General features: G+C 44.7%; 1 protein-coding gene across 9 annotated transcripts; it reads right to left on the minus strand.

Moving 5' to 3' along the window:
* Positions 1 to 52: 52 nt before the first annotated feature.
* On the minus strand, positions 53 to 26,420 carry samd9l (sterile alpha motif domain containing 9 like). Of its 9 annotated transcripts, XM_059948266.1 has the most exons (5): positions 19,226 to 20,818; positions 18,798 to 19,123; positions 17,810 to 17,855; positions 16,303 to 16,342; positions 53 to 7,379 (listed from the first exon to the last, which is right to left on the minus strand). In XM_059948266.1, the coding sequence occupies exons 4-5, from the start codon at positions 16,304 to 16,306 to the stop codon at positions 3,283 to 3,285; spliced, it is 4,101 nt and encodes a 1,366-aa protein (XP_059804249.1). In that variant the 5' UTR covers positions 16,307 to 16,342; positions 17,810 to 17,855; positions 18,798 to 19,123; positions 19,226 to 20,818; the 3' UTR covers positions 53 to 3,282. The 9 variants fall into 9 exon arrangements, with proteins under 9 accessions (XP_059804249.1, XP_059804246.1, XP_059804241.1 ...); XM_059948263.1 differs by lacking the exons at positions 18,798 to 19,123; positions 19,226 to 20,818 and adding an exon at positions 26,009 to 26,420 and having other exon boundaries at positions 17,355 to 17,855; XM_059948258.1 differs by lacking the exons at positions 18,798 to 19,123; positions 19,226 to 20,818 and adding an exon at positions 26,009 to 26,420 and having other exon boundaries at positions 17,355 to 17,868.
* Between the last annotated feature and the right edge of the window lie 1,141 nt (positions 26,421 to 27,561).

Below are 27,561 nucleotides of genomic sequence, written 5' to 3' on the forward strand. Positions count from 1 at the left end.
AGATGCAAAGTGGCTTGGGAGTCCTCGTGCAGGATTCCCTAAAGGTTAACTTGCAGGTTGAGTCTGTGGTGAGAAAGACAAATGTGATGTTAGCATTCATTTCAAGAGAACTAGAAAACAAAAACAAGGATATATTGCTGAGCGCACAAAATGCTGGTGGAACACAGCAGGCCAGGCAACATTTATAGGAAGAAGCACTGTCAAAATAGGAAGTGCTTCTCCCTATAGATGCTGCCTGGCCTGCTGCGCTCCACCAGCATTTTGTGTGTGTTGCTTGAATTTCCAGCATCTGCAGATTTCCTCGTGTTTGATATAATGCTGAGGATTTATAAGGCACTGGTGAGGCCTCATTTGGAGTATGATGAGCTGTTTTGGACACCTATTAAAGGATATGCTAATATTGGACAGGGTTCAAAGATGGTTCACGAAAATGATTATGGGAATGAAAGGGTTATCATTTGAGATGGATTTAATGGGTGTGAGCCTGTACTCACTGGGATTTAAAATTTAGAAGAATGAGGGGGGATCTCACTGAGACCTATCAAATATTGAAAGACCTAGATGTTTCCTATAGTCGGGGAGTCTAAGACCAGAGGGCACAGCCTCTGAATAGAGGGATGTCCATTGAGAACGGAGATGAGGATGAATTTCTTTAGTCAGAATCTGGAATTTGTTTCCAGAGGCAGCTGTGGTGGCAGGTCATAGGGTGTATTTAAGACAGATTCTTGATTAGTCAGGGAGTGTAAGGTTATGGGGAGAAAGCAGAAGAATGGGATTGAGAGGGAAATTAAACAGCCATAATGAAAGGAGCCAACTCAATGGACCTAATAGCCTAATTCTGCTCCTATGTTTTATGGTTTTAACAGCTGACTTAAAACACATGATTTATTGTTGGAAACTATATTCTAGTAGTTGATCAGTCTGGTGAATAATTATGTGTGAGCAGACCTCCAGCTCTGACCATTAGATTTATACTCAAGTTTTATAATTGAATTAACCGTTTTTTTTGTTAAGAAAGACTTTGAACTTCCTATCTGAAATGGTATAGTTACACAATGAAGTTCAGCTCCCTTAGGTAGTCATTGCTGAATGGGGAAATGCTTCTGTAGTTCACAGTCACCATTTGTATTGTCAGAAGCTGAATCCACAACTTGTTATGATCATGTCCATTAAAGGCTGGGATAATTGAGAGCTCTGTACAAAGCTTTGTTTAACATGCTCAGGATTTTGGGATATTGCAAGTGAGTCCGTTTTCTTTTGAATTCATGCTTGCAGTTGTTCTATGCAGTTGAAGTTATTGGCATTGCCTTGCCAGATTCCATTGTAACCTGGGATACAACCTATACAAGATCAGTTCCTGGTAGGACCAATTGTTAATAAAACTGCAGCTATCACTAGTTTCTAAATTAATCCCATTTTATTATGAAGTATTCCAAGCTCCTTATCTGACAATGTAGATACAGATAGGGTACAAAGCTGTGAACCATATGCACAAATTACAATAAAAATATTAAATCACTTTGTTATTTAGATTACATTAGATTAGTTAGAATAAAATTCAGAATAAACATGACATTAATAAATCAACCTATTATAAACTAATCTGAAAAAGAATACATTTTATAAAACAATTAATTCCTACACAAGTACAAAATTGTAAAGGAGAATATCCCTACTCTAAGTCTACAAGTAATGATAAAACTCTTTCTTTAAAAATGCTGTTAAACAATTCGTAAACAAAGTCACATTATTTTGTCTTTTCATGTCAGGTAATGTTCAGCTTGGTCTTCTAATATACAGTAACAAACTACCACAAATTCAGAGTTGATTAAATTATAGGCATGTTTTGTTTATTTGCAGGGAAAGTCTACCTCCTTACGTTAAGTTGGTAGGAAGCTTCAATCTGACAGCTCAAAACAAACCACTTTTATACTTTTACAGAGATCAATAATTAAGTTGTTCCATCCCATAACATTCCTTTGTTATCTGCACCTATCTCTGGTTCCTAGGATCTATTCTTCTATCAGTCCATTTGTCTTTAGAGGCTTCTTCCCCCATACCAGCTGTTTTTCCTCAGTTGTCAAAACACTCCTGCCATGAACATACATCTGATATAAAACACACACAGACTTCTTGTAAGCCTCCAATCCAAACCAGGGAACTAGTAAAGCACTCTGGGATCACACAGATTCCATTTTGCACACATAACATTTTGCAAAAGTTACAAATTCATAAAGACTTCAGGGTTACAGAAATACTTCCACAATCAGTAGTCTAATTTGTAGATAGGATTTCAGAGATAAAATTCAAAGAGTTATTGCTTATGCTTATCTGTTTTGCAATAAGATTATTGTCATACATTTACTATACCCCATCCAGCCCCATATCACCTATCAATGATTCGTCAATATAGTTTAGTACCTGTAGCAACTACTTGAAAGAAATAAACCAAAACCACTGAGAGACCAAGTGAGGGAATTGACATGAATGATGCGCTTCCAGATCTGAGTTCCAAGTTGAAATAAAGTACATTCAATCCTTTATTAGGAAACCAGTAAAGACAATCAAAAATAGCAATAGTGATAGCAAAATCAGCAATACTAACAAAGTTTGCGAACTTAGCGGTCAACAAAAAAAATCCATCCCCTACTCAGTCTCTGGTAAACTAAACTAACAGCACAAAGGGTGACAAATGACTGTAACCCATAATAATACATGCAACACAAAATACAATACAGACATACAGAAAATAGATACATGGTTCCTACAGTACTAGCCACATTTATTAGGTTAAACCAGGAGCAATTCTTTGTTTTTAATTTTAGGTCTTGTTGTTCACAAAGCCATTGTGAAAATTTTACAAGAGTTATAATCTAAATCCAGAGGGATAATGTGTCATGTCATGTGACTGGCCGACAGTAGTTTCGATGACCTTTCATGGCTCCCTTTATTACATTGTATATTTGATCCTCAGTGTCCACATCAGGATGAACTCTTCATGAAACCCTAAAACTTTATTTGCTTTATTCATCTGCAAGGAGCGACAATATTTGTTTTCCAGCTAAGAGTCAGCCACTTCAGGTCAGATCAGCAGATTTCATTCCATAGAGAAAATTACTGACTTAGATTGTTTTTGGTAATTTAGTGGCTACTGGTCTGAAGGTAGTTTTATTTTAAAAACTTTATAGTTTTATTTAATCACTTAAAATTAAATCCCCATCTGCCATGGTGAGATTTGAACACATGTCAATAGATCAGTGATCCAGAACTCTGATTGCTAGTCTAGTGATCTTCAGACACTTTCTGAATATTGTAAGCAACACAGCCCCGCAATGTAAATCCCAAATAAAATAAAACTTGTCTTCTCTTGGATGGCATCACATATTTGGGACCACAATGGACAGGAATCTTACTTTCAGCAGAATGGCCTTGAATGTAAAGTTTTTGGTTTTCAATGTAGCCCTCGATGCATTGTAGCTTGTTACAAAGTCGTTTCCATGCATACATCCCATCATTACATTCCCTCTGTCTGTTGTGGATAAACCTCTGAAAACCATCTCCAGGTCCAAGGAAAAAGTGAGGGTAAGTAGACATTTTCCTAGTTGGTGAATCCTTTATTTTGTTCTTGTACAATCTGTTCATGGAGGTTAATGCATCAATTAAACACACTTCGTCTCCATCAGCATTCTCAGCTTTGCTTTCTGGCCAGTACAATAACACCTGTATGAAGTATGGGATGGGAGACTCATCCAAAGTACACTCTTTACACAATGTGTAACTGAGCTCACGAAGTTCTGCTTTAGAAGTAGCTGCAGGATGTTTTTTGACAGCCAGTGCAATATGTGATAAAACATAATTTTCCAGATTACTTTTGTTATAATTTGCCGATCGATTCTTACACAATTCTATTATTTTTATACAATTTGCAGGATCTAGGGGAAAAATGTTCATGAATCTGCCACCACCCAAGAAATAAATGTTGTGGTTTTTTAATTTGGGCAGCAAATGTTCCATATTTTCTTGTCTCAGCAAATCGTCATCTATGTTTGTGAAGAAAGATGAGAATTGTTTTTCATTCTTAATTAATTTCTCGAAGTATTTCTCCTCAGGAAGCCTTTCTTCAGTTGGTCGGTCAGGATGGAAATAAGCTATGTATTCATAAGTTGTTTCCATTGTTTTCCAAATGTTATCATGCAACATCTTTAATTTTTCATGTAACCCACCCAGTATGTTGTCCAGTCCTTCTGGGATCCAATCTGTCAGTAAGTACTTCACCAGGTTCATGTAGCACCCATTCTTGTATTTAAATATGTCCAGCTCAGACATACAATTCACAATATAACACCCTACATCAATCTCACCGAAGCAGCCTGCATTATTCCATTCATTCTCTAACTTGGATGCTTCCTGGGAATTCTGAAAAGCATCAATTGCCTTCAATCCCATCTTTATTGCCTTTGAAAATATGCATGGAGATCTGTTTTGTTCAGTTAGATATGGTATAGTGAACTTTGAGCGAATCCATTTGTTATACATTTCCCCCTCAGTGTGTAAAATATAAGAATTGGATGGTGCCAGATTCCTGGCCTTTTCCACCCATTTCTCAGCCTGTTCAAACTTCTTCTCTTTGCACAAAAACCTAACAAGTTGCTGAATCACGAATGCATCCTCATCAAAGCGCTTACAGGCTTTGATCAGAATATCGATGGCGGCGTTTTTACTCTCAATTTGTGATATGTGTGTAATGAAGGAAGAGAATGACAGTTTGGCTCTATACATGTGATCCTTTCTTTGAACAAACAAATGCCTGATGAATCCATCTACTTTTACGGCAGCATAATGCTTGGTAAAAGTACTTTCCTCAAGGAGTTTGGCAGCGGTCTTACTCTGAGATTGAGAGCACGTCATCTGTTTCAATATTTCTTCTGCGACTTTACAGTGCACAATTCGAACACTAGAGATTTCTGTCAGTTCTTCAAGTAAATAGTTTGCCATTCCATTCAACATGCTCTGAAAAGTAATGTGCTGTGCACATTCTCGTTGTACACATCGACTTATGAATGCCTCACACTGAGACACAGTTATGTATGAATCCCCGACGTAATAATTTAGCAATGCAATGCAACGAATTAACTGAAGAGCACAGGATGTCTGACCAATACTTCCCAGAAGTTCATTCACACAGTTGGTAAGGTATTCTCGATTGAATTCCTTGGTCATTAGAACAAATGTGAGAATTGAATGTTCTTCATACAACTCTTTGAGGGCGTCCAGTTTTTTCCTAAACTGCATCTTTTCATTCTCTGATAACATGTAATGAACCTTCACAGTTGCAGGTCTATTGTTCAGTGCTTCTGCAGATTTATATCTCTTGCAGTGTAGCAGAATGAAGCTTGGCTTTGAAGAATAATCAATAACTGCTCGTGTCAGATTGATCCTCAGTTCTTCAATGTACTCATTATCACAGTCTTCAACCAGTAGAAGCACTGGTAAATGCACCTTATCCCCTTCTTTCTTCCGTAATTTAACAGCGTGCTCACAGACAGTTTTTGCAGGGTGCATAGGGTGTATTATGTTAACTGTTGCACACCGAACTCTCTTCCTGAAGTCCCAGAGGATGTGACGGGCCACAGTGCTTCCTCCACTGCCAGGCATGTGGCTTATTGTCACGATGGTCACTGGCTCTGCTGAAGTTGCTCTCTCTAGCAAAGAATTCAGATGAGATTCCACTTTTTCATATGCGTCTCTTTTTATAATTTCCCCACAGTATTTATTATCAGCAAACCAGAAATTCATCCAGTTGACTTTGCCACCTTTGTAAAAGTGGATTTCCTTATCTCTGATTTCTTTCTGCCACTCTTCATCGTCCGGGTCAACATCCTCCCAACTGCAGTCAGTTGACCTCAGCACTTCCAGATAAGGCATCAGGTCTTCATAATTAATGTCGTCATTAAGCAACTGCTTAACAGTTGGCCAGGAAGACTGAATGATCTGAATCATATTGTCTAAATGGCTGATCTTTGTTCCCACTATACTCAGGTTGTGGATGTTCCTATTATTTTCAGTGTCCAGAACTTCTTTCCATCTGTTGTAAATTTTCCTGTCTTCCACAATGCATCTTATATTCCTGCCTTCCATTCCAGTGTAGAACTCATGAAATGCCTCTGCTAGTGTCTGATTTGCTTGTGAGAACAGAAGAAAAAGCACTTCAAATGATCCTGGTGGAAGGACTGCACTGCAGATCTGTGATACAATGTTTGCTAGATGCTCCCTTCTCATCTCGCTGCGGGATGTTGTATTGTAAGTAGGCTTGTGCTCCCCATTGCTGTTTTGCCCATTGCAAAATATCCAGCTGGTTTGATGAAAGGAATTCATCTTTATTTCATCGGTCAATGAACCTGTTTCGGTGACGCACTCTTCCAAGAAATAAGGTTTCGCTTTGGGCTGCAGATTGAATAAATCTTGTGTACTGGAATTGGGGTCAAAATCAAAAATACAAAAAAAATTCATTTTTAACAAAAAGCCAAGATTCTCATTGTTCTTATGATGGTCAATGACTAGAATATACTTTATTTTACTGTTCATGTGTTTCTTGATACTCGTAAACAGTTCAGACAGTTTCCTGTACACATCATCTCTGGAGAGTTCTTCCTCGCGCTCTGCTTTTTCTCTGGCAAAATCCCAGTCTCGGAAATACTCAGGCATCTTGTGAATTTTTTCACAAGCAGCCCCTTTTCTTGTATAGCAGGATTGGTGGGTATATTCTATTTGGTTACTTGTAGATTTGTTTAAATCTGGAATTCTCACTAGGAAGAATTTATCTTTTACCCATGATAACGATGGAACAACATCAACTTCAATGACAAAGTGTTGCTCTCCAGAATCTTCACCAATGACCTCAACAAATCTTGGTGGACGAATGGAATGTTCAGCATGGTGGTGATACTTTTGGGAAAAGCATTTCTTGATGTACTTGTCGCGTGCCTTTACAAAAAGTTCTCGTTTTGGCACAGGAACACCCAGTATCTCGCCGTGTTTATATGCCCCACCATCTTCAACTCCAAAGTGAATTGTCCCATTGGTTCTGCAGTTCATGCAGGCTGCAGCAAACTTTATAACTTCCTTTGCAAATTTTACTTCCTGTTCAAAGTCACTTCTCTGGGCAGCAAATTGGAAAGATTTAAATTCATGGCATGGAGTAATTAAGTTTTTGCTACCAGATTCTACTGGAAGGACATGTCCTTTTACATAGTAAAACTCTGCTTCTTCTTTGTCGAAAGGATGGGGGTTACATTGAGTGTAACCTTCCTTCTTCTCTTCTGGGACAGGGGATGTCACTCCATTTTCATTCAAATAAGGTACATTTTCAGGATGAGTCCCTGAAGAGTAAAAGTATTTTCTGTATTAAGTGACAAATAAAATGATTAATGTAACAATTAACAGAAGTTACATTTACCTGGTAACCAGAAGGATGATCTGAATTTATTTAGTTTGAAAGTTAGTACAAAGTTGAAATCAGTCCAAATATTCAAAATCTTTCTGCAAGACACATTGTCTGAATGGAAGTCATTGAGTCATAGAACATGACAACACAGAAACAGGCCATTTGGCCCATCTAGTCCATGATGAATTATTAATCTGCCTAGCCCCATTGACCTGCACCCAGATCATAGCCCTCCATACCCCTGCCATGTAGGAACCTAATCAAATTTCTCTTAAGTGTTGAAATAGAACCCACATCCATCACTTCCACTGGCAGCCAGTTCCACACTTTCACCACTCTCTGAGTGAAGACGTACCCCCTCAGGTTCCCCTTAAATATTTCACCTTTCACCCTTAACACATGACCTTTAGTTCTAGTCTCACAGCACTTCAGTAGAAAAAAGCCTGCTTGCATTTACCTTATTGTTAACCCTCATAATTGTGTATACCTCTCAAATCTCCCCTCAATCTTCTACGTTCTAGGGAATAACATCCTAACCTATTTAATCTCTCCCTATAACTCGGGTCCTCAAGTTATTGGCAGCAGTTTTGTAAATTTTCTCTGCACCGTTTAAATCTTATTGACATTTTTCCTGCAGGTAGATGACTAAAACTGCACACGATACTCCAAATTAGGCCTCACCAATGTCTTATACAACCTCAACATAACATCCCAACTCCTGTACTCAGTACTCTGATTTATGAAGGCCAATGTGCCAAAAGCTTTCTTTACAATCCTATCTATCAGTGGCACCACTTTCATTGAATTATGGACCTGTATTCCCATATCCCTCTGTTCTACTGAATTCCTCAGTGCCCTACCATTCACTGTGTAAGACCTACCCTGGCTGGTTCTCCCAAAGTGCAACACCTCACACTTGCCTGCATTAAATTCCAACTGCTATTTTTCAGCCCATTTTTCAACTGCTCCAGATCCTGCTGCAAGCTTTGATAGTCTTCCTAGAAGTCCACTACACCCTTAATCTTCATGTCATCGCAAATTTGCTGATCCAGTTAACCACATTGTCATCCAGATTGTTGATATGGATAACAAACAATAACTAACCCAGCACTGATCCCTATCACAAACCACTAATTACAGGCCTCCAGTCTGAAAGGCAACCATACACTACTAATCTGCGGCTTCTCCTGCAAAACCAATTCCTAATCCCATTGGCTACCTCATTCTGAATGCCAACCAATTGAACCTTCTGGACCAACAGCCTTGTGGGACTGTGGTGAACTACATATACCTGTCTGGACACGCCTGGGTATAAAGGCGATTGGGGACACCGCCCTGGCCTCAGTCTCCAGGATACAGTGTGGTGGTCAATTGCTGCTTGTTCTTTCTTCCAGCCAATAAAAGACTATATCTCGCCTCACGTCTCCAAGAGCTATTGATGGTGCATCAGGGACATTGTCAAAGACCTTGCTGAAGTCCATGTAGACAACATCCACTGCCTTGCCTTCATCAATTTTCCTGACAATATCCTTGAAAAACTCTAAAAGATTGGTTTGACATGGCCTACTACACACAAAGCCATGTTGACTATTCCTAATCAGTCTCTGCCTATTCGAATACTTAGAATACCTCCCAATAACATTCCCACTACTGATTAATTTATAGAGCCTTTCTTAAAAAGCAGAACAACATTAGCAATCCTCCAATCCTCTGGCACCTCACCTGTTGCTGAGAACATTTTTATCTCTGCTAGGGCCCCTGCAGTTTTTGCATTAGCCTCCTACAGGGTCCAAGGGAATACCTTGTCAGGCCCTGGTGATCTATTCACCCTAATTTGCCTCAAGATGGCAAGTGCCTCCTCCTCCTCCTCTGTAATCTGTGTAGGATCTATGAAGTTGATGCTGCTTTGCCTCACTTCTTTAGACTCTGTGTCCATCTCCCGAGTTAATACTGATACAAAAAATCTATTTATCTCTCCATTTATCTCTACAGGCTCCACCTGTAGATTACCACCTTGAACTTCTAGCGGACCAACTTTGTCCCTTGCTATCCTTTTTCCCTGAAGCCTGTTATCCTGGCCTTTCATTCTGACAGGAACATACAAACTCTGTATTCTCAAATTTTCCATTTTGAAGGCCTCCCACTTACCAAGTATTCCTTTGCCAGAAAACAACCTGTCCCATTCCACACTTGCCAGATCCTTTCTGATACCATCAAAATTGTCCTTTCTCCGATTTAGAATCTCAACCCGAGGACCAGACCCATCCTTCTTCATAATTATCTTGAAGCTAATGGCATTATTATCGCTCGATGGGAAGTGTTCCCCTACTTTTTAAACCTCCCTGTCTTCTTCCCTAACAGGAGATCTAGTATCATACACTCTGTTGTTGGGACTTCTATTAAGAAAAAAATTCCTGAACACATTTGACAAACTATTCCATTTAGCATCTTTGCAGTTTGCAGCTAGTTAAAAATCACCTGCTGTCACAGTCTGTGATCTCTCTACAAATTGACTCCTCTAAGTCCCGCTGACTATTGGATGGTCTATAACATAATCCCAATAAAGTGGTCTTCACTTTCTTATTCACTTCCACCAATATAACCTTTTTAGGCAAGCTCTCCAGTTTCTCCTGTCTGAGCACTGCAGTGACATTTTCCCTGACTAGTAAAGCCATAGCCCTCCCCTAAATTCCTCCCTCTCTGTCATGTCTGAAACAACGGAACCCTGGAACACTGAGCTGCCAGACCTGCTCCTCCTGCGGCCAAATCTCATCAATGGTTAAAATGTCAAAATTCCACACGCTGATCCATTCCCAAAGCTCATCTGCCTTTCCTAATACACTCATTGCATGGAAATATACTCACCTCAGAACATTAGTCCCTCCATGCTCAACCTTTCGATTCCTGACTTTGTGAGTAAGTTTAACAACATCTTTCTCCACAACCACTCTACTATCTATTCTGAAACTCTGGTTCCCATCGCCCTGCAACTCTAGTTTAATCCTATGCAATATAAGGTACCCCATGCAAGGCTTATTTGAGAAAGTAAGGAGGCACGGGATCAAAGGGGACATTGCTTTGAGGATCCAGAATTGGCTTGCCCACAGAAGGCAAAGAGTGGTTGTAGACTGGCCATATTCTGCATGGAGGGCGATGATCAGTGGTGTGCCTCAGGGATCTGTTCTGGGACCCTTACTCTTCATGATTTTTATAAATGACCTGGATGACGAAGTGGATGGATGGATTAGTAAGTTTGCTGGTGACACAAAGATTGGGGGTGTTGTGGATAGTGTGGAGAGCTATCAGAGGTTACAGCGAGACATTGATAGGATGCAAAACTGGGCTGAGAAGTGGCAGATGGAGTTCAACCCAGATAAGTGTGAAGTGGTTCATTTTGGTAGGTCAAATATGATGGCAGAATATAGTATTAATGGTAAGACTGTTAGCAGTGTGGAGGATCAGTGGGATCTTGGGGTCTGAGTCCATAGGACGCTCAAAGCATCTGCACAAGTTGACTCTGTGGTTAAGAAGGCATACGGTGTATTGGCCTTCATCAATTGAATTTAGGAGCCGAGAGGTAATGTTGCAGCTATATAGGATCCTGGTCAGACCCCACTTGGAGTACTGTGCTCAGTTCTGGTCGTCTCACTACAGGAAGGATGTGGAAACCATAGAAAGGGTGCAGAGGAGATTTACAAGGATGTTGCCTGGATTGGGGAGCATGCCTTATGAGAATAGGTTGAGTGAACTTGGACTTTTCTCCTTGGAGCAAAGGAGGATGAGAGAGGTGTACAAGATGTACAAGAGGCATTGATTGTGTGGATAGTCAGAGACTTTTTCCCAGGGCTGAAATGGTTGCCACAAGAGGACACAGGTTTAAGGTGCTGGGGAGTAGGTACAGAGGAGGTAAAAAATGGGATGAGGTCCTACAAGGTGAATTTCGGGAGTTAGGGGATAAACTAAAAAGTAGGACCACAAAGGTAATAATCTCCGGATTACTACCAGTGCCATGTGCTAGTCAGAGTAGAAATAGGAGGATATTTCAGATGAATACGTGGCTTGAAAAATGGTGCAAGGGGGAGGGATTCAAATTTCTGGGGCATTGGAACCAGTTCTGGGGGAGGTGGGACCAGTATAAACAGGACCTGCACCTGGGCTGGACTGAAACCAATGTCCTAGGGGGAGCGTTTGCTACTGCTATTCAGGAGGATTTAAAATAATGTGGCAGGGGGATGGGGACAAGTGCAGAGAGACAGAGGGTGTAAAATGAGGGTAGAACCAAAAAGTAGTAAGGTGAAAAGTAAAAGTGGCAGGCAGGCAAATCCAGGGCAAAAAGCAAAAAGGGCCACTTTTCAACATAATTGTATAAGGGCTAAGCGTGTTGTAAAAACAAGCCTGAGGCTTTGTGTGTCAATGTGAGGAGCATTCGTAACAAGGTGGATGAATTGAATGTGCAGATAGTTATTAATGAATATGATATAGTTGGGATCACAGAGACATGGCTCCAGGGTGACCAAGGATGGGAGCTCAACATCCAAGGATGTTCAATATTCAGGAGGGATAGACAGGAAAGAAAAGGAGGTGGGGTAGCGTTGCTGGTTAGAGAAGAGATTGATGCAATAGAAAGGAAGGAAATTAGCCTGGAGGATGTGGAATCGATATGGGTAGAGCTGCATAACACTAAGGGGCAGAAAACGCTGGTGGGAATTGTGTACAGGCCACCTAACAGTAGTAGTGAGGTTGGGAATGGCATTAAACAGGAAATTAGAAATGCGTGCAATAAAGGAACAGTAGTTATAATGGGTGACTTCGATCTACATATAGATTGGGTGAACCAAATTGGTAAGGGTGCTGAGGAAGAGGATTTCTTGGAATGTATGCGGGATGGTTTTCTGAACCAACATGTCGAGGAACCAACTAGAGAGCAGGCCATTCTAGATTGGGTATTGAGCAATGAGGAAGGGTTAGTTAGCAATCTTGTCGTGCGAGGCCCCCTGGGTAAGAGTGACCATAATATGGTGGAATTCTTCATTAAGATGGAGAGTAACATAATTAATTCAGAAACAAAGGTTCTGAACTTAAAGAAGGGTAACTTTGAAGGTATGAGACGTGAATTAGCTAAGATAGACTGGCAAATGATACTTAAAAGGTTGACAGTGGATATGCAATGGCAAGCACTTAAAGATCGCATGGATGAACTACAACAATTGTTCATCCCAGTTTGGCAAAAGAATAAACCAGGGAAGGCAGTGCACCCGTGGCTGACAAGGGAAATTAGGGATAGTATCAAGTCCAAAGAAGAAACATATAAATTAGCCAGAAAAAGCAGCTCACCTGAGGACTGGGAGAAATTCAGAGTCCAGCAGAGGAGGACAAAGGGCTTAATTAGGAAACGGAAAAAAGATTATGAGAGGAAGCTGGCAGGGAACATAAAAACTGACTGTAAAAGCTTTTGTAGATATGTGAAAAGAAAAAGATTGGTCAAGACAAATGTAGGTCCCTGATAGTCAGAAACAGGTGAATTGATCATAGGGAACAAGGACATGGCAGACCAATTGAATAACTACTTTGGTTCTGTCTTCACTAAGGAGGACATAAATAATCTTCCGGAAATAGTAGGGGTCCGAGGGTCTAATGAGATGGAAGAACTGAGGGAAATACATGTTATTATACATGTATACATGTTAGTAGGGAAGTGGTGTTAGGTAAATTGAAGGGATTAAAGGCAGATAAATCCCCAGGGCCAGATGGTCTGCATCCCAGAGTGCTTAAGGAAGCAGCCCAAGAAATAGTGGATGCATTAGTGATAATTTTTCAAAACTCCTTAGGTTCTGGATTAGTTCCTGAGGATTGGAGGGTGGCTAATGTAACCCCACTTTTTAAAAAAAGGAGGGAGAGAGAATCTGGGGAATTATAGACCGGTTAGTCTGACATCGGTGGTGGGGAAAATGCTAGAATTGGTTATCAAAGATGTTATAACAGCACATTTGGAAAGAGGTGAAATCATCGGACAAAGTCAGCATGGATTTGTGAAAGGAAAATCATGTCTGACGAATCTTATAGAATCTTTTGAAGATGTAACTAGTAGAGTGGATAGGGGAGAGCCAGTGGATGTGGTATATTTAGATTTTCAAAAGGCTTTTGACAAGGTCCCACACAGGAGATTTGTGTGCAAACTTAAAGCACACATTATTGGGGGTATGGTATTGATGTGGATAGAGAATTGGTTGGCAGACAGGAAGCAAAGAGTGGGAGTAAACGGGACCTTTTCAGAATGGCAGGCAGTGACTAGTGGGGTACTACAAGGCTCAGTGCTGGGACCCCAGTTGTTTACAATATATATTAATGATTTAGACCAGGGAATTAAATGCAGCATCTCCAAGTTTGCGGATGACACGAAGCTGGGCGGCGGTGTTAGCTGTGAGGAGGCTGCTAAGAGGATGCAGGATGACTTGGATAGGTTAGGTGAGTGGGCAAATTCATGGCAGATGCAATTTAATGTGGATAAATGTGAGGTTATCCACTTTGGTTGCAAGAACAGGAATTATTACCTGAATGGTGACCGATTAGGAAAAGGGGAGGTGCAACGAGACCTGGATATCATTGTACACCAGTCATTGAAGGTGGGCATGCAGGTACAGCAGGCGGTGAAAAAGGCAAATGGTATGTTGGCATTCATAGCAAAAGGATTTGAGTACAGGAGCAGGGAGGTTCTACTGCAGTTGTACAAGGCCTTGGTGAGACCGCACCTAGAGTATTGTGTGCAGGTTTGGTCCCCTAATCTGAGGAAAGACATTCTTGCCATAGAGGGAGTACAAAGAAGGTTCACCAGATTGATTCCTGGGATGGCAGGACTTTCATATGAAGAAAGACTGGATCAACTAGGCTTATACTCACTGGAATTTAGAAGATTGAGGGGGGATCTTATTGAAATGTATGAAATTCTAAAGAGATTGGACAGGCTAGATGCAGGAAGATTGTTTCCGATGTTGGGGAAGTCCAGAACGAGGGGTCACAGTTTAAGGATAAAGGGGAAGCCTTTTAGGACCAAGATGAGGAAAAACTTCTTCACACAGAGAGTGGTAAATCTGTGGAATTCTCTGCCACAGGAAACAGTTGAGGCCGGTTCATTGGCTATATTTAAGAGGAAGTTAGATATGGCCCTTGTGGCTAAAGGGATCGGGGGTATGGAGAGAAAGCAGGTACAGGGTTCTGAGTTGGATGATCAGCCATGATCATACTGAATGGCGGAGCAAACTCGAAGGGCCGAATGGCCTACTCCTGCACCTATTTTCTATGCTTCTATGTTTCTATGAGATGTCAGGGATAAGTTTTTTATGCAGAGTGGTGAGTAGGTGGAATGGGCTGCCGGCAATGGTGGTGGGGGCAGATACAATAGGGTCTTTTAAGAGACTTTTGGATAGGTGCATGGAGCTTAGAAAAATAGAGGGCCTGGGTAAGCCTAGTAATTTCTAAAGTAGGGACATGTTTGGGACAACTTTGTGGGCCAAAGGACCTGTACTGTCCTGTAGGTTTTCTATGTTTCTATGTAACCCCCAGCCCTGTACAGCACTAGTAAAACTTCACGTGAGGATATTGGTCCCCCTCCAGTTAAGGTGCAAACCATCCCTTCTGTACAGGTACCATCTTCGCTAGAAGAGATGCCAGTGATCCAAAAATCTGAAGCCCTCATTCCTGTACCAACTCCTTACTCATATCATAGTTGGGAAATTTAATCTACTTTCTTCCTTTAGAATCCAAATCTTTTGTACTGCAGTTTGGAAGAGTAAACTTGTATCTGAGACCTTGGTGAATGGCAGGGACATAATTTCATCTTCTAAACAATTCAGATTTAGAGATTGATGGAGAAATGCAAGATTGTCAAAGAAATGAAAAATAAGTAAAAGTATTTTCTTAAAATATCTAGAACTAAATATTATATCTAGGAATGCATCAATTTTCTCTCTCTCTGGCCAAGTGAGATAGATTTCTGTTGTTTTATCAGCATATTTTAACAGAGGTCATCATCATTATTATGTTCCATGTCATTATGATGTGGGTGACCGTGGTCTTTTTGACTATAATTGTTCTTGGTAAGTTTTTCTACAGAAGTGGTTTGCCGTTGCCTTCTTCTGGGTAGTGTCTTTACAAGATGGGTGACCCCAGCCATTATCAAAACTCTTCAGAGATTGCCTGGTGTCAGTGGTTGCATAACCAGGTCTTGTAATATGCACCAGCTGCTCATATGACCGTCCAGCACCCGCTCCCATGGTTTCATGTGATCGGGGGCCAAGGAAGGGCAACACTTTGCCAAGTGTGACCTGCAGGCTAGTGGGGGGAAGGAGAGTCTTACACCTCCTTTAGTAGAGATGTATCTCCACCTTGCCGACCAAATTAAAGAGGTAGCTGTGCTTTTAAATGCAAGAATTAAATTTTCAATAGCAAACTTTCATATGTCATTACTCAACAAACCCACATTACAAGACAACAGCAAAGCAAAACTTGGAATGCTTTTTGTGAAATCTGACAGTGAAATTGTGTAATTCAATCTGGCAGGTTATGAAGATTCACAAGTGATACTTTATTCTTTTCCAGCAACACGAGACAATTTGTTTCCAGTCTCCCATTTCTTCCATTCCTGTGGGTTTCTGAGGTCAAACGTTATGTTTGGAGAGGGACACTAATACAAGCAGGAGCTGTAATAGTGAGACAGTTCCGTCTTCACTCAGTGTCCACGGAAATGCTTTTTTCCACGAGCATACATGGCCAGGAGCACATCTATAACCCAGGCTGAGATCAACTAACCTCTGTAAAATACTTGTCCCTTATTTAAAGACTCTGAAAGGATGAACACTTACCCATCCTTATTGAGTACCCAATGGACCACTTTGGGGCAATCTGCAATAAATCATGGCATGATCTGTAATATGCTAGCATTTTGACATAGTTCTCATTAATCTCAGTATATTTAGTACTTGTATTAAATACAGTTTTATTGTAAATGAGTGCTTATGTACATAATCATTGAAACAAAGTTGAACTTAAAACCCTGATTACCTTCCCCAGAACTGTAACCCCGATTCCAATCCCCAGAACTGTAACCCCGATTTCCATCCCCAGAACTGTAACCCCGATTTCCAATCCCCAGAACTGTAACCCCGATTTCCATCCCCAGAACTGTAACCCCGATTCCCTTCCCCAGAACTGTAACCCCGATTCCAATCCCCAGAACTGTAACCCCGATTTCCATCCCCAGAACTGTAACCCCGATTTCCATTCCCAGAACTGTAACCCCGATTCCCTTCCCCAGAACTGTAACCCCGATTCCCATTCCCAGAACTGTAACCCCGATTCCCTTCCCCAGAACTGTAACCCCGATTCCCTTCCCCAGAACTGTACCTCCGATTCCCATCCCCAGAACTGTAACCCCGATTCCCTTCCCCAGAACTGTAACCCCGATTCCCTTCCCCAGAACTGTACCTCCGATTCCCTTCCCCAGAACTGTAACCCCGATTCCTTTCCCCAGAACTGTAACCCCGATTCCCTTCCCCAGAACTGTGACCCTGATTCCCATCCCCAGAACTGTGACCCCGATTCCCTTCCCCAGAACTGTAACCCCGATTCCCTTCCCCAGAACTGTAACCCCGATTCCCTTCCCCAGAACTGTAACCCCGATTCCCTTCCCCAGAACTGTAACTCTGATTCCCATCCCCAGAACTGTAACCCCGATTACCTTCCCCAGAAATGTAACCCCGATTCCATTCACAAGAACTGTAACACCGATTCCCTTCCCCTGAACTGTTACCTCAATTCGCTTTTCTATTCCTTCCCTTTAATCTTTGATCTCCCAACCATGACCTTTCTCCTTTCATCCATTACCTTCTCCCTCTAATCTCCCATCTATAATTACCTTTGCAATTTCTTTCTCACTTCCACCGTCATTTCATCTATTCAGTTTTTCCCTGCCACTATCCAGGCTCTCTCCGCCAGGGTCTGTCTCTCAGCTGTGAGTACATTACTCTGTCAAATGTAGTCACAACAACTACTGGAACAGTGCTCGTTTTCCTGTTCACCATGCCATGCCTTGACAACATTAAGCATTGACACCCAGCCACTGTTTCCATACCTTTGAGCTGCAACTACAAACCCTTTCAATAAATGACAATCATACTGAATTTTGCTTAATGAGGAAACCTTTTCATCCACCTTGAGCTTTGAAGCAAAGTCCCTGAATGAATAGTTAACAGACTGACGTGATGTGAGATGTTCTCAGCTTCTAACCATTTTTCCATGATTGATCTACCACTGAACAGCGTGATCCAGTAAGTTAAAGTAATTATTTGCTTTTGATATGATCAATGTTACCTTTAGAGTTGGAGATTCAGAGGCACTGTGACTTCAGCTGTAGCACCTGAGAATTGAAACTGAAATATATTGAGGGATTATGCAAATATCCATAGGCCGATCAGCCCATGGGTGGAGTTTCACCAAGAATCTCCATTGTTCAAACAGGTGGGAATATAGTCCATCAATTTGAAGGGCTGGAGGGCAGAAAGATTTAGGAATAATAAACTTTAGCCAAAAGCTGACTCAGAATCACCAGGAGCAGTGTTGATTTTTGAGATGGTGAACATCAATTTGGGCCTGTCTTTCTCTTCACCAGACACTTGTGTTTCCTGCTCACTTCCCTCGGCTCTGTGGATTGGGTTTGTCGGCATTGATACTTCCCTCAGATTTTCACTAACATCCAACACTAGCGTGCACATACACACACACACACACACACACACACACACATACACACCACTCACACCCGCACACCGCACATGTGTGCATACATACACACAACACATATGTGCATGCACACACAACAACCCATACACACACAAACCAATGCACACACCAATCCTCACACAAACATGCACACACAGACACACCAACACACATGTGTGTGCACACAAACACCAACCCTCACACACATAAACACACCACACACACACCAACACACACACAAGCAACACGCATACTACACATACGTGCGTGCACACACCAACACTCAAACACAAACAACACACACACACACACACACACACACACATATCACCCTGAGCCCCACCTCTGCAATATAGACCATTTCATAACATTTTCATGAACCCGCCCATTTAAATGAACCCGTGGCATTTGTCCAACAAGAGAATAATCTCATTAACTGTGAGACTTGGGTCAAAGATCCCAGAACAGGTAATTAACAAAGACTCTGAGAGACACAGATTTCTTTTAACACCTGACATTTTTTTCCAGTATGTTTAAATAGCCATTTGCTGTCTAACTGTTAATTTTCTCATTATGGTACCTTTGGAGATAGAGGTTCAGCAGCAGTCCTGTCTTCAGCTGTCGATTCTGATCAGACAGAAACGAAACTTACACGTTCCCAGAAGCGGAAGCATTGAAAGACCAGTGATTAAATGGGTGGAGTTTCCAAACAAGTAGGAAGTCTGTCAACTTTAGGGCAGAGCTGCTTCCTACAGTTTGAGATTCACAGGAAACTGGCCACAGCGGCGTGGGGCATTGTCCAGAGTGTCTGTGCTGATTGTAAGCGAGGCTCCTCAACCTCAGCCCACCTCTGACACATCACCCTCCTCAACCTCTGCCAAACTGTAACTCATCACCCTCCTCAACCTCAGCCCACCTCCAACACATCACCCTCCTCAACCTCTGCCAAATTGCAACTCATCACCCTCCTCAACCTCAGCCCACCTCCGACACATCACCCTCCTCAACCTCAGCCCACCTCCGACACATCCCCCTCCTCAACCTCAGCCAAACTGCAACTCATCACCCTCCTCAACCTCAGAACGCCTTCTGACACATCCCACTCCTCAACCTGCCAAACTCCATCTCACCCTCCTCAAACTCAGCCCACCTCCAACACATTCCCCTCCCCAACCTCAGAACACCTTCTGACACATTCCCCCTACACAGCCTCTGCCCATCCTTCAACACATCCCCCTCCTCAACCTCATCCCACCTCCAACATATCCCCCTCCTCAACCTCAGCCCACCTCCAACTCATCCCCTTCCTCAACCTCAGCCCACCTCCAACTCATCCCCTTCCTCAACCTCAGCCCACCTCCAACTCATCCCCCTCCTCAACCTCAGAACCCCTTCTGACACATCCCCCTACACAGCCTCTGTCCAATCTTCAACACATCACCCCTGCCCCTTTGCTACTTGTCCCTCTGCAAGTCCTGACCCAAGTACTGTGTGAATGTGTTAACCTCCCACCCTCGGTGTAAAATATTTTCTTCTCATTCCTCTGTACATTCCATTGATTTTGTTATATCTCTGTCCTTGGGTTTATGAGGGAAATGTGTCCTCCCCAGGTGCTCCAGGCTTCTGTTTGTCTGAGCTGTCCTGCAGGAGGGTCTTGGCCTGGGACATCGACTGTCTCTTCATTTCCGTAGATGCTGCCTGACCTGCTGAATTAGTCCAGCATCTTGTGTGTGCTTTTCTCCGGACTTTCCTCATCTGCCCATTTTCCCTTGTTTGTATTTATAGTCTGAGCTGTCTATTTACATACTTAGTGACACAGAATAGAGATGGCTCTTCCAGCCCTTCGAGCTACGCGACTCCAGCAATCCCGATCATGGGACAATTTACAATGACCAATTGACCTACCTGGTCTGTGGGAGGAAACCAGACCACCTGGGAAAAAACCAGCATTCCACAGGCAGGACGTTCCTTACAGAACGGCACCAGAATTGAACCCCAAACTCCAGAATGTTGTAACTGTGTTATGCTAACTGCTACGCTACTGTGGCCAAGCTGTTTGTCAGGTTGGAAATGCGGCTGTGAACCGAGCTCCTGTGTGGCAGAAGTTTCCTGCTATCCTGCTGCATTCAGCAAGTCCGTCTCACTGGTTTCCCAATCACTCATACATGTGTACATTAGGGGTTCAGAACCTTGGCGTAAGGATCTGTTCTCTTGTTAGTTCCTTCATAATGTTAAATACTCAATTAAATCTTCCTTCACTCGTGTTTTTAAAGAAAGCAATACAAGCTTATTAAGGGTAACACACACACAAAGTGCTGAAGGAACTCAGCAGGTCAGGCAGCATCTATGGAGAGGAATAAACTGTCAGTATTTCGGGCTGAGCATCTTTATCAGGACACAAAGCACTGACTGTTCATTCCTCTCCATAGACGCTGCCTGACCTGCTGACTTCCTCCAGCACTTTGTGTGTGTTACTTTGGATTTCCAGCACCTGCAGAGTCTCTTGTCACACCGGGGCCATGGGAGACAGACAAGTGGATCACAGTCAGGAGAGGGAAGGGGAAGAGTCAGGTTCCAGACAGTACCCCTGTGGCTGTGCCCCTTGACAATAAGTACTCCTGTTTGAGTACTGATGGGGGGGGGGGGGGGGGAGACAGCCTACCTGGGGGAAGTGACAGTGGCTGTGCCTCTGGCACAGAGTCTGGCCCTGTGGCTCAGAAGGGTAGGGAAGGGAAGAGGAAGGCAGTAGTGATAGGGGACTCTATAATTAGGGGGTCAGACAGGCGATTCTGTGGATGCAGGAAAGAAACTCGGATGGTACATTGCCTTCCAGGTGCCAGGGTCCGGGATGTTTCAGATCGTGTCCACGATATCCTGCAGTAGGAGGGAGAACAGCCAGAGGTCGTGGTACATATTGGTACCAATGACATAGGTAGGAAAAGTGAATAGGTCCTGAAAACAGACTACAGGGAGTTAGGAAGGAAGTTGAGAAGCAGGACCGCAAAGGTAGTGATCTCGGGATTACTGCCTGTGCCACATGATAGTGAGTATGGAAATAGAATGAGGTGGAGGATAAATGTGTGGCTGAGGGATTGGAGCAGGGGACAGGGATTCAGATTTCTGGATCATTGGGACCTCTTTTGGGCCAGGTGTGACCTGTACAAAAAGGACAGGGACCAATATCCTGGCAGGGAGGTTTGCCAAGGCTACTGTGGAGAGTTTAAACTAGAATTGTTGGGGGGTGGGAACTGAACTGAAGAGACTGGGGAAGAGGTGGTTGGCTCACAATTAGAGAAAGCTTGGAGACAGTGTGAGAGGGAGGATAGCCAGGTGATGGAGAAGGGACACACTCAGACCGATGGTTTGAGATGAGTCTATTTTAACACAAAGGAGTATTGTGAACAAAGTGGATGAGCTTAGAGTGTGGATCAGTACTTGGAGCTATGATGTGGTGGCCATTACAGAGACTTGGATGGCTCAGGGACAGGAATGGTTACTTCAAGTGCCGGGTTTTAGATGTTTCAGAAAGGACAGAGGGGGATGCAAAAGAGGTGGGGGCATGGCACTGTTGATCAGAAAAAGTGTCACAGCTGCAGAAAAGGTGGACACCGTGGAGGGATTGTCTACGGAGTCTCTGTGGGTGGAGGTTAGGAACAGAAAGAGGTCAATAACTTTACTTGGTGTTCTTTATAGGCTGCCCAGTAATATCAGGGACATCAAGGAGCAGATAGGGAAACAGATCCTGGAAAGGTGTAATAATAACAGAGTTGTCGTGATGGGAGATTTTAATTTCCCAAATATCGATTGGCATTTCCCTAGAGCAAGGGGTTTAAATGGGGTGGAGTTTGTTAGGTGTGTTCAGAAAGGTTTCTTGACACGGTATATAGATAAGCCTACAAGAGGAGAGGCTGTACTTGATCTGGTATTGGGAAATTAACCTGGTCAGGTGTCAGATCTCTCAGTGGGAGAGTGTTTTGGAGATAGTGATCATAATTTTGTCTCCTTTACAATAGCATTGGAGAGAGATAGGAACAGACAAGTTGGAAAAGTGTTTAATTGAATTAAAGGGAATTATGAGGCTATCAGGCAGGAAAATGGAAGCTTAAATTGGGAACAGATGTTCTCAGGGAAAAGTACGGAAGAAATGTGACAAATGTTCAGGGGATATTTGTGTGGAGTTCTGCATATGTATGTTCCAATGAGACAGGGAAGTTATGATAGGGTGCAGGAACCATGGCGTACAAAGGTCTAGTCAAGATCTAATCAAGAAGAAAAGAGAAGCTTACAGAAGGTTCACAGAGCTAGGTAATGTTAGAGATCTAGAAGATTATAAGGCTAACAGGTAGGAGTTTAAGAAGGAAATTAGGAGAGCCAGAAGGAGCCACGAGAAGGCCTTAGTGGGCAGGATTAAGGAAAACCCCAAGGCATTCTACAAGTATGTGAAGAGCAAAAGGGTAAGACATGAAAGAATAGGACCTATTAAGTGTGACAGTGGATAAGTGTGTATGGAACCTGAGGAAATAGCAGGGGTACTTAATGAGAATACTTTACTTCAGTATTCATGATGGAAAAGGATCTTGGTGATTGTAGGGATGACTTGCAGTGGACTGAAAAGCTTGAGCATGTAGGTATTAAGAAAGAGGATGTGCTGGAGCTAAGTTGGATGAGTCACGGGACCGGATGAGATGTACCCCGGGCTACTGTGGGAGGCAAGGAAGGAGACTGCTGAGCCTCTGGCAATGAGTTTTGCATCATCAATGGGGACAGGAAAGGTTCCGGAGGATTGGAGGGTTGTGGATGTTGTTCCTTTATTCAAGAAGGGAAGTAGTGAAAGCTTAGGAAATTATAGACCAGTGAGTCTTACTTCAGTGGTTGCTAAGTTGATGGAGAAGATCCTGAGAGGCAGGATTTATGAACATTTGGAGAGGTATAATATGATTAGGAATAGTCAGCATGGCTTTGTCAAGGGCAGGTCGTGCCTTATGAGCCTGATTGAATTTTTTGAGGATGAGACTAAACACATTGATGAAGGAAGAGCAGTAGATGTAGTGTATATGGATTTCAGCAAGGCATTTGATAAGGTACCCCATGCATTGAGAAAGTAAGGAGGCACGGGATCAAAGAGGACATTGCTTTATGGATCCAGAACTGGCTTGCCCACAGAAGGCAAAGAGCAGTTATAGATGGGTCATATTCTACATGGAGGCTGGTGACCTGCATGGAGATCGGTCACCAATGGAGTGCCTCAGGGATCTGTTCTGGGACCCTTACTCTTCGTGATTTTTATAAATGACCTGGATGAGGAAGTGGAGGGATGGGTTAGTAAGTTTGCTGATGACACAAAAATTGGAGGTGTTGTGGATAGCATGGAGAGCTGTCAGAGGTTACAGCTGGACATTGATAGGATGCAAAACTGGGCTGAGAAGTGGCAGATGGAGTTCAATCCAGGTAAGTATGAAGTAGTTCATTTTGGTAGGTCAAATATGATGGCAGAATATAGTATTAATGGTAAGGCAGTGTGGAGGATCAGAGGGATCTTGGGGTCCGAGTCCATGGGACACTCAAAGCAGCAGTGCAGGTTGACTCTGTGGTTAAGAAGGCAGACGGTGTCTGCCTTCCTCAATCGTGGAATTGAACTTAGGAGAGGTAATGTTGCAGCTATATATAGGACCCTGGTCAGACCCCATTTGGAGTACTGTGCTCAGTTCTGCTTGCCTCACTACAGGAAGGATGTGGAAACTATAGAAAGGATGCAGAGGAGATTTACAAGGATGTTGCCTGGATTGGGGAGCATGCCTTGTGAAAACAGGTTAAGTGAACTCGACCTTTTCTCCTTGGAGTGACAAAGGATGAGAGGTGATCTGATAAAGGTGTATAAAATGATGAGAGGCATTGATCTTGTGGATAGTCAGAGGCTTTTACCCAGGGCTGAAATGGTGGCCACAAGAGGACACAGTCAAGTCAAGTGTATTGTCATTTTGACCATAAGCTGTTGGTACAGTACACAGTAAAAATGAAACAACATTCCTCCAGGACCCTGGTGCTACATGAAACAACACAAAAACTACACTAGACTATGTGAGACAGCACAAGGCTACACTAGACTACGTAAAACAACATTAAAATTGCACTAGACTACAGACCTACACAGGATTACATAAAGTGCACAAAACAGTGCAGAGCAGTACAATAATAAATAAACAGGACAATAGGCACATTAGAGGGCAAAATACAATATTGTAGCGGTGTGCTACAAGCAGCGCTAAAATTACGACACGGAGTCGGTAACTGCAGTCGAAGGAAAAACTTTATTCGAAAACTTCAGCCTCACTTTTAAGCCTCTGTCAACCGGCCCCCCATGGCGAAGAGGCTCCAAAGCTCTGTGCTCGCAAACCCCCGTAGGCTATCTAATTGTGAGTCGGTTCGGATACGCTAGGAAATGAGGCGCTACATAACCCCCCCCCCCCCCCCAGAACCGGCGATACACCCCCCAATGTCCACAGCCTGGGCCAGAACCTGCTTGGAAGGTCGGCCTCTGCGCCGAGGCGCCGGAAACTCGGCCGGTTGCGCCAGGTCCACATGGGCCGGTTTGAGGCAGTCCACCGTGAAAACCTCCTCCTTCCCCCCAACGTCCAGCACGAACGTGGACCCGTTGTTCCGGAGCACCGTAAACGGCCCCTCGTATGGCCGCTGCAGCGGTGGCCGATGCCCGCCCCTTCGTACAAACACAAACTTACAGTTCCGTAGGTCTTTGGGTACGCAGGTCGGGTGCCGCCCATGCTGTGAAGTGGGTATGGGGGCCAGGTTACCGAGCTTCTCGCGAAGTCTGCCCAGGACTGCAGCGGGTTCTTCCTCTTGCCCCCTCGGGGCTGGTAGGAACTCCCCGGGGACGGCCAGGGGCGCGCCGTATACCAACTCGGCCGACGAGGCGTGCAGGTCGTCCTTGGGCGCTGTGCGGATGCCGAGAAGGACCCAGGGAAGCTCGTCCGCCCAGTTGGCTCCTCGCAGGTGGGCCATGAGGGCCGACTTCAGGTGACGGTGGAAACGCTCCACTAGCCCGTTAGACTGTGGGTGGTAGGCAGTTGTGTGGTGCAGCTGAGTCCCCAAAAGGCTGGCCATAGCTGACCACAGGCTGAAGGTGAACTGGGCGCCTCTGTCGGAGGTAATGTGGGCTGGTACACCAAAGCGAGATATCCAGGTGGCGAGCAGGGCTCGGGCGCAAGATTCGGAGGTGGTGTCGGTGAGCGGGACCGCCTCTGGCCATCTTGTGAACCGGTCCACGATAGTCAGGAGGTAACGCGCTCCGCGCGACACTGGCAGGGGGCCCACGATATCCACATGAATGTGGTCGAAACACCGGTGGGCGGGATGGAACTGCTGCGGTGGGGCTTTGGTGTGCCGCTGCACCTTGGCCGTCTGGCAGTGCATGCACGTTCTGGCCCATTCACTGACCTGTTTGCGGAGTCCATGCCAAACGAACCTGCTGGAAACCATCCGGACAACTGTCCGGATGGAGGGATGCGCCAAGTTATGAATGGAGTCGAAAACGCGGCGCCGCCAGGCTGCCGGGACGACGGGACGGGGCTGGCCGGAGGCGACATCACAGAGTAGGGTCCTCTCACCTGGGCCCACGGGGAGGTCCTGGAGCTGCAAACCAGAGACTGCGGTCCTGTAACTCGGGATCTCCTCATCCGCCTGCTGCCCCTCTGCCAGTGCCTCAAAGTCTACCCCTTGGGAAAGGGCATGAATGTTTGGGGTTAGAGAGCGCATCCGCCACGACATTGTCCTTACCCGAGACGTGCCGGACATCCGTCGTGTATTCAGAGATGTAGGACAGGTGGCGTTGCTGGCGGGATGACCAGGGGTCGGATGCTTTCGTAAACGCAAAGGTAAGCGGTTTGTGGTCCGTGAACGCGGTGAAGGGCCGACCTTCTAGGAAGTACCTGAAATGCTGGATTGCCAGGTAAAGCGCCAACAGTTCCCGGTGGAAAGCACTGTACTTGAGCTCGGGTGGCCGCAGGTGTTTGCTGAAAAACGCCAGGGGTTGCCAGCGACCTGCGATGAGCTGCTCCAGCACCCCACCGACTGCCGTGTTTGATGCGTCCACTGTGAGGGCGGTAGGGGTGTCCATTCTGGGATGTACTAGCATTGCGGCGTCAGCCAAAGCTTCCTTCGTTTGAACGAAAGCGGCGGCGGACTCCTCGTCCCAGGTAATGTCCTTGCTCGGACCCGACATCAGGGCGAACAGGGGGCGCATGATCCGGGCAGCTGAAGGGAGGAAGCGGCGGTAGAAATTGACCATACCTACGAATTCCTGAAGGCCTTTGATCGTGGTGGGTCGGGGGAAGTGGCGGACCGCATCTACCTTAGCGGGCAGAGGGGTTGCCCCGTCTTTAGTAATCCTGTGGCCCAGGAAGTCAATGGTATCGAGTCCGAACTGGCATTTGACAGGGTTGATTGTAAGACCGTACTCACTCAGTCGGGCGCAGAGTTGACGGAGGTGGGACAGATGCTCCTGACGACTGCCGCTGGCTATGAGGATGTCATCCAAATAGATGAACGCGAAGTCCAGGTCCCGTCCCACCGCGTCCATTAACCGCTGGAACGTCTGTGCGGCATTCTTCAGGCCGAACGGCATGCGGAGGAACTCGAAGAGGCCAAACGGGGTGATGAGAGCCGTTTTGGGGACGTCGTCAGGATGCATCGGGATTTGATGGTACCCTCGGACGAGGTCGACCTTGGAGAAGATCCGGGCGCCGTGCAGGTTTGCCGCAAAGTCCTGAATGTGCGGCACAGGGTAGCGGTCCGGTGTGGTAGCCTTGTTCAGCCTGCGGTAGTCGCCGCACGGTCTCCAGCCCCCCGTCGCTTTGGGCACCATGTGCAGGGGGGAGGCCCAGGGGCTGTCGGACCGCCGGATGATCCCCAATTCCTCCATTCTCTGGAACTCCTCCTTCGCCAGTCGGAGCTTGTCCGGGGGAAGCCGCCGAGCACGGGCATGGAGGGGTGGTCCCTGGGTCGGGATGTGGTACTGTACGCCGTGTCTGGGCATGGCTGCTGTGAACTGCGGTGCCAGAACCGATGGGAACTCCGCCAGGACCCTGGTGAAGTCGTTGTCGGACAGCGTGATGGAGCCGAGGTGAGGGGCTGGCAACTGGGCCGCGCCCAGGGAGAACGTCTGAAAGGTCTCGGCGTGTACCAGTCTCTTCCTGGGCAGGTCGACCAGTAGGCTGTGAGCTCGCAAAAAATCCGCACCCAGAAGCAGTTGGGCTACGGCGGCCAGTGTGAAGTCCCACGTGAACTGGCTGGGGCCGAACAGTAGCTGCACCTGACGGGTGCCATAGGTC

The sequence above is a fragment of the Hypanus sabinus genome, chromosome 23 (assembly GCF_030144855.1).
Source record: "Hypanus sabinus isolate sHypSab1 chromosome 23, sHypSab1.hap1, whole genome shotgun sequence".
In the NCBI taxonomy this organism is placed as follows: Eukaryota; Metazoa; Chordata; class Chondrichthyes; order Myliobatiformes; family Dasyatidae; genus Hypanus; species Hypanus sabinus.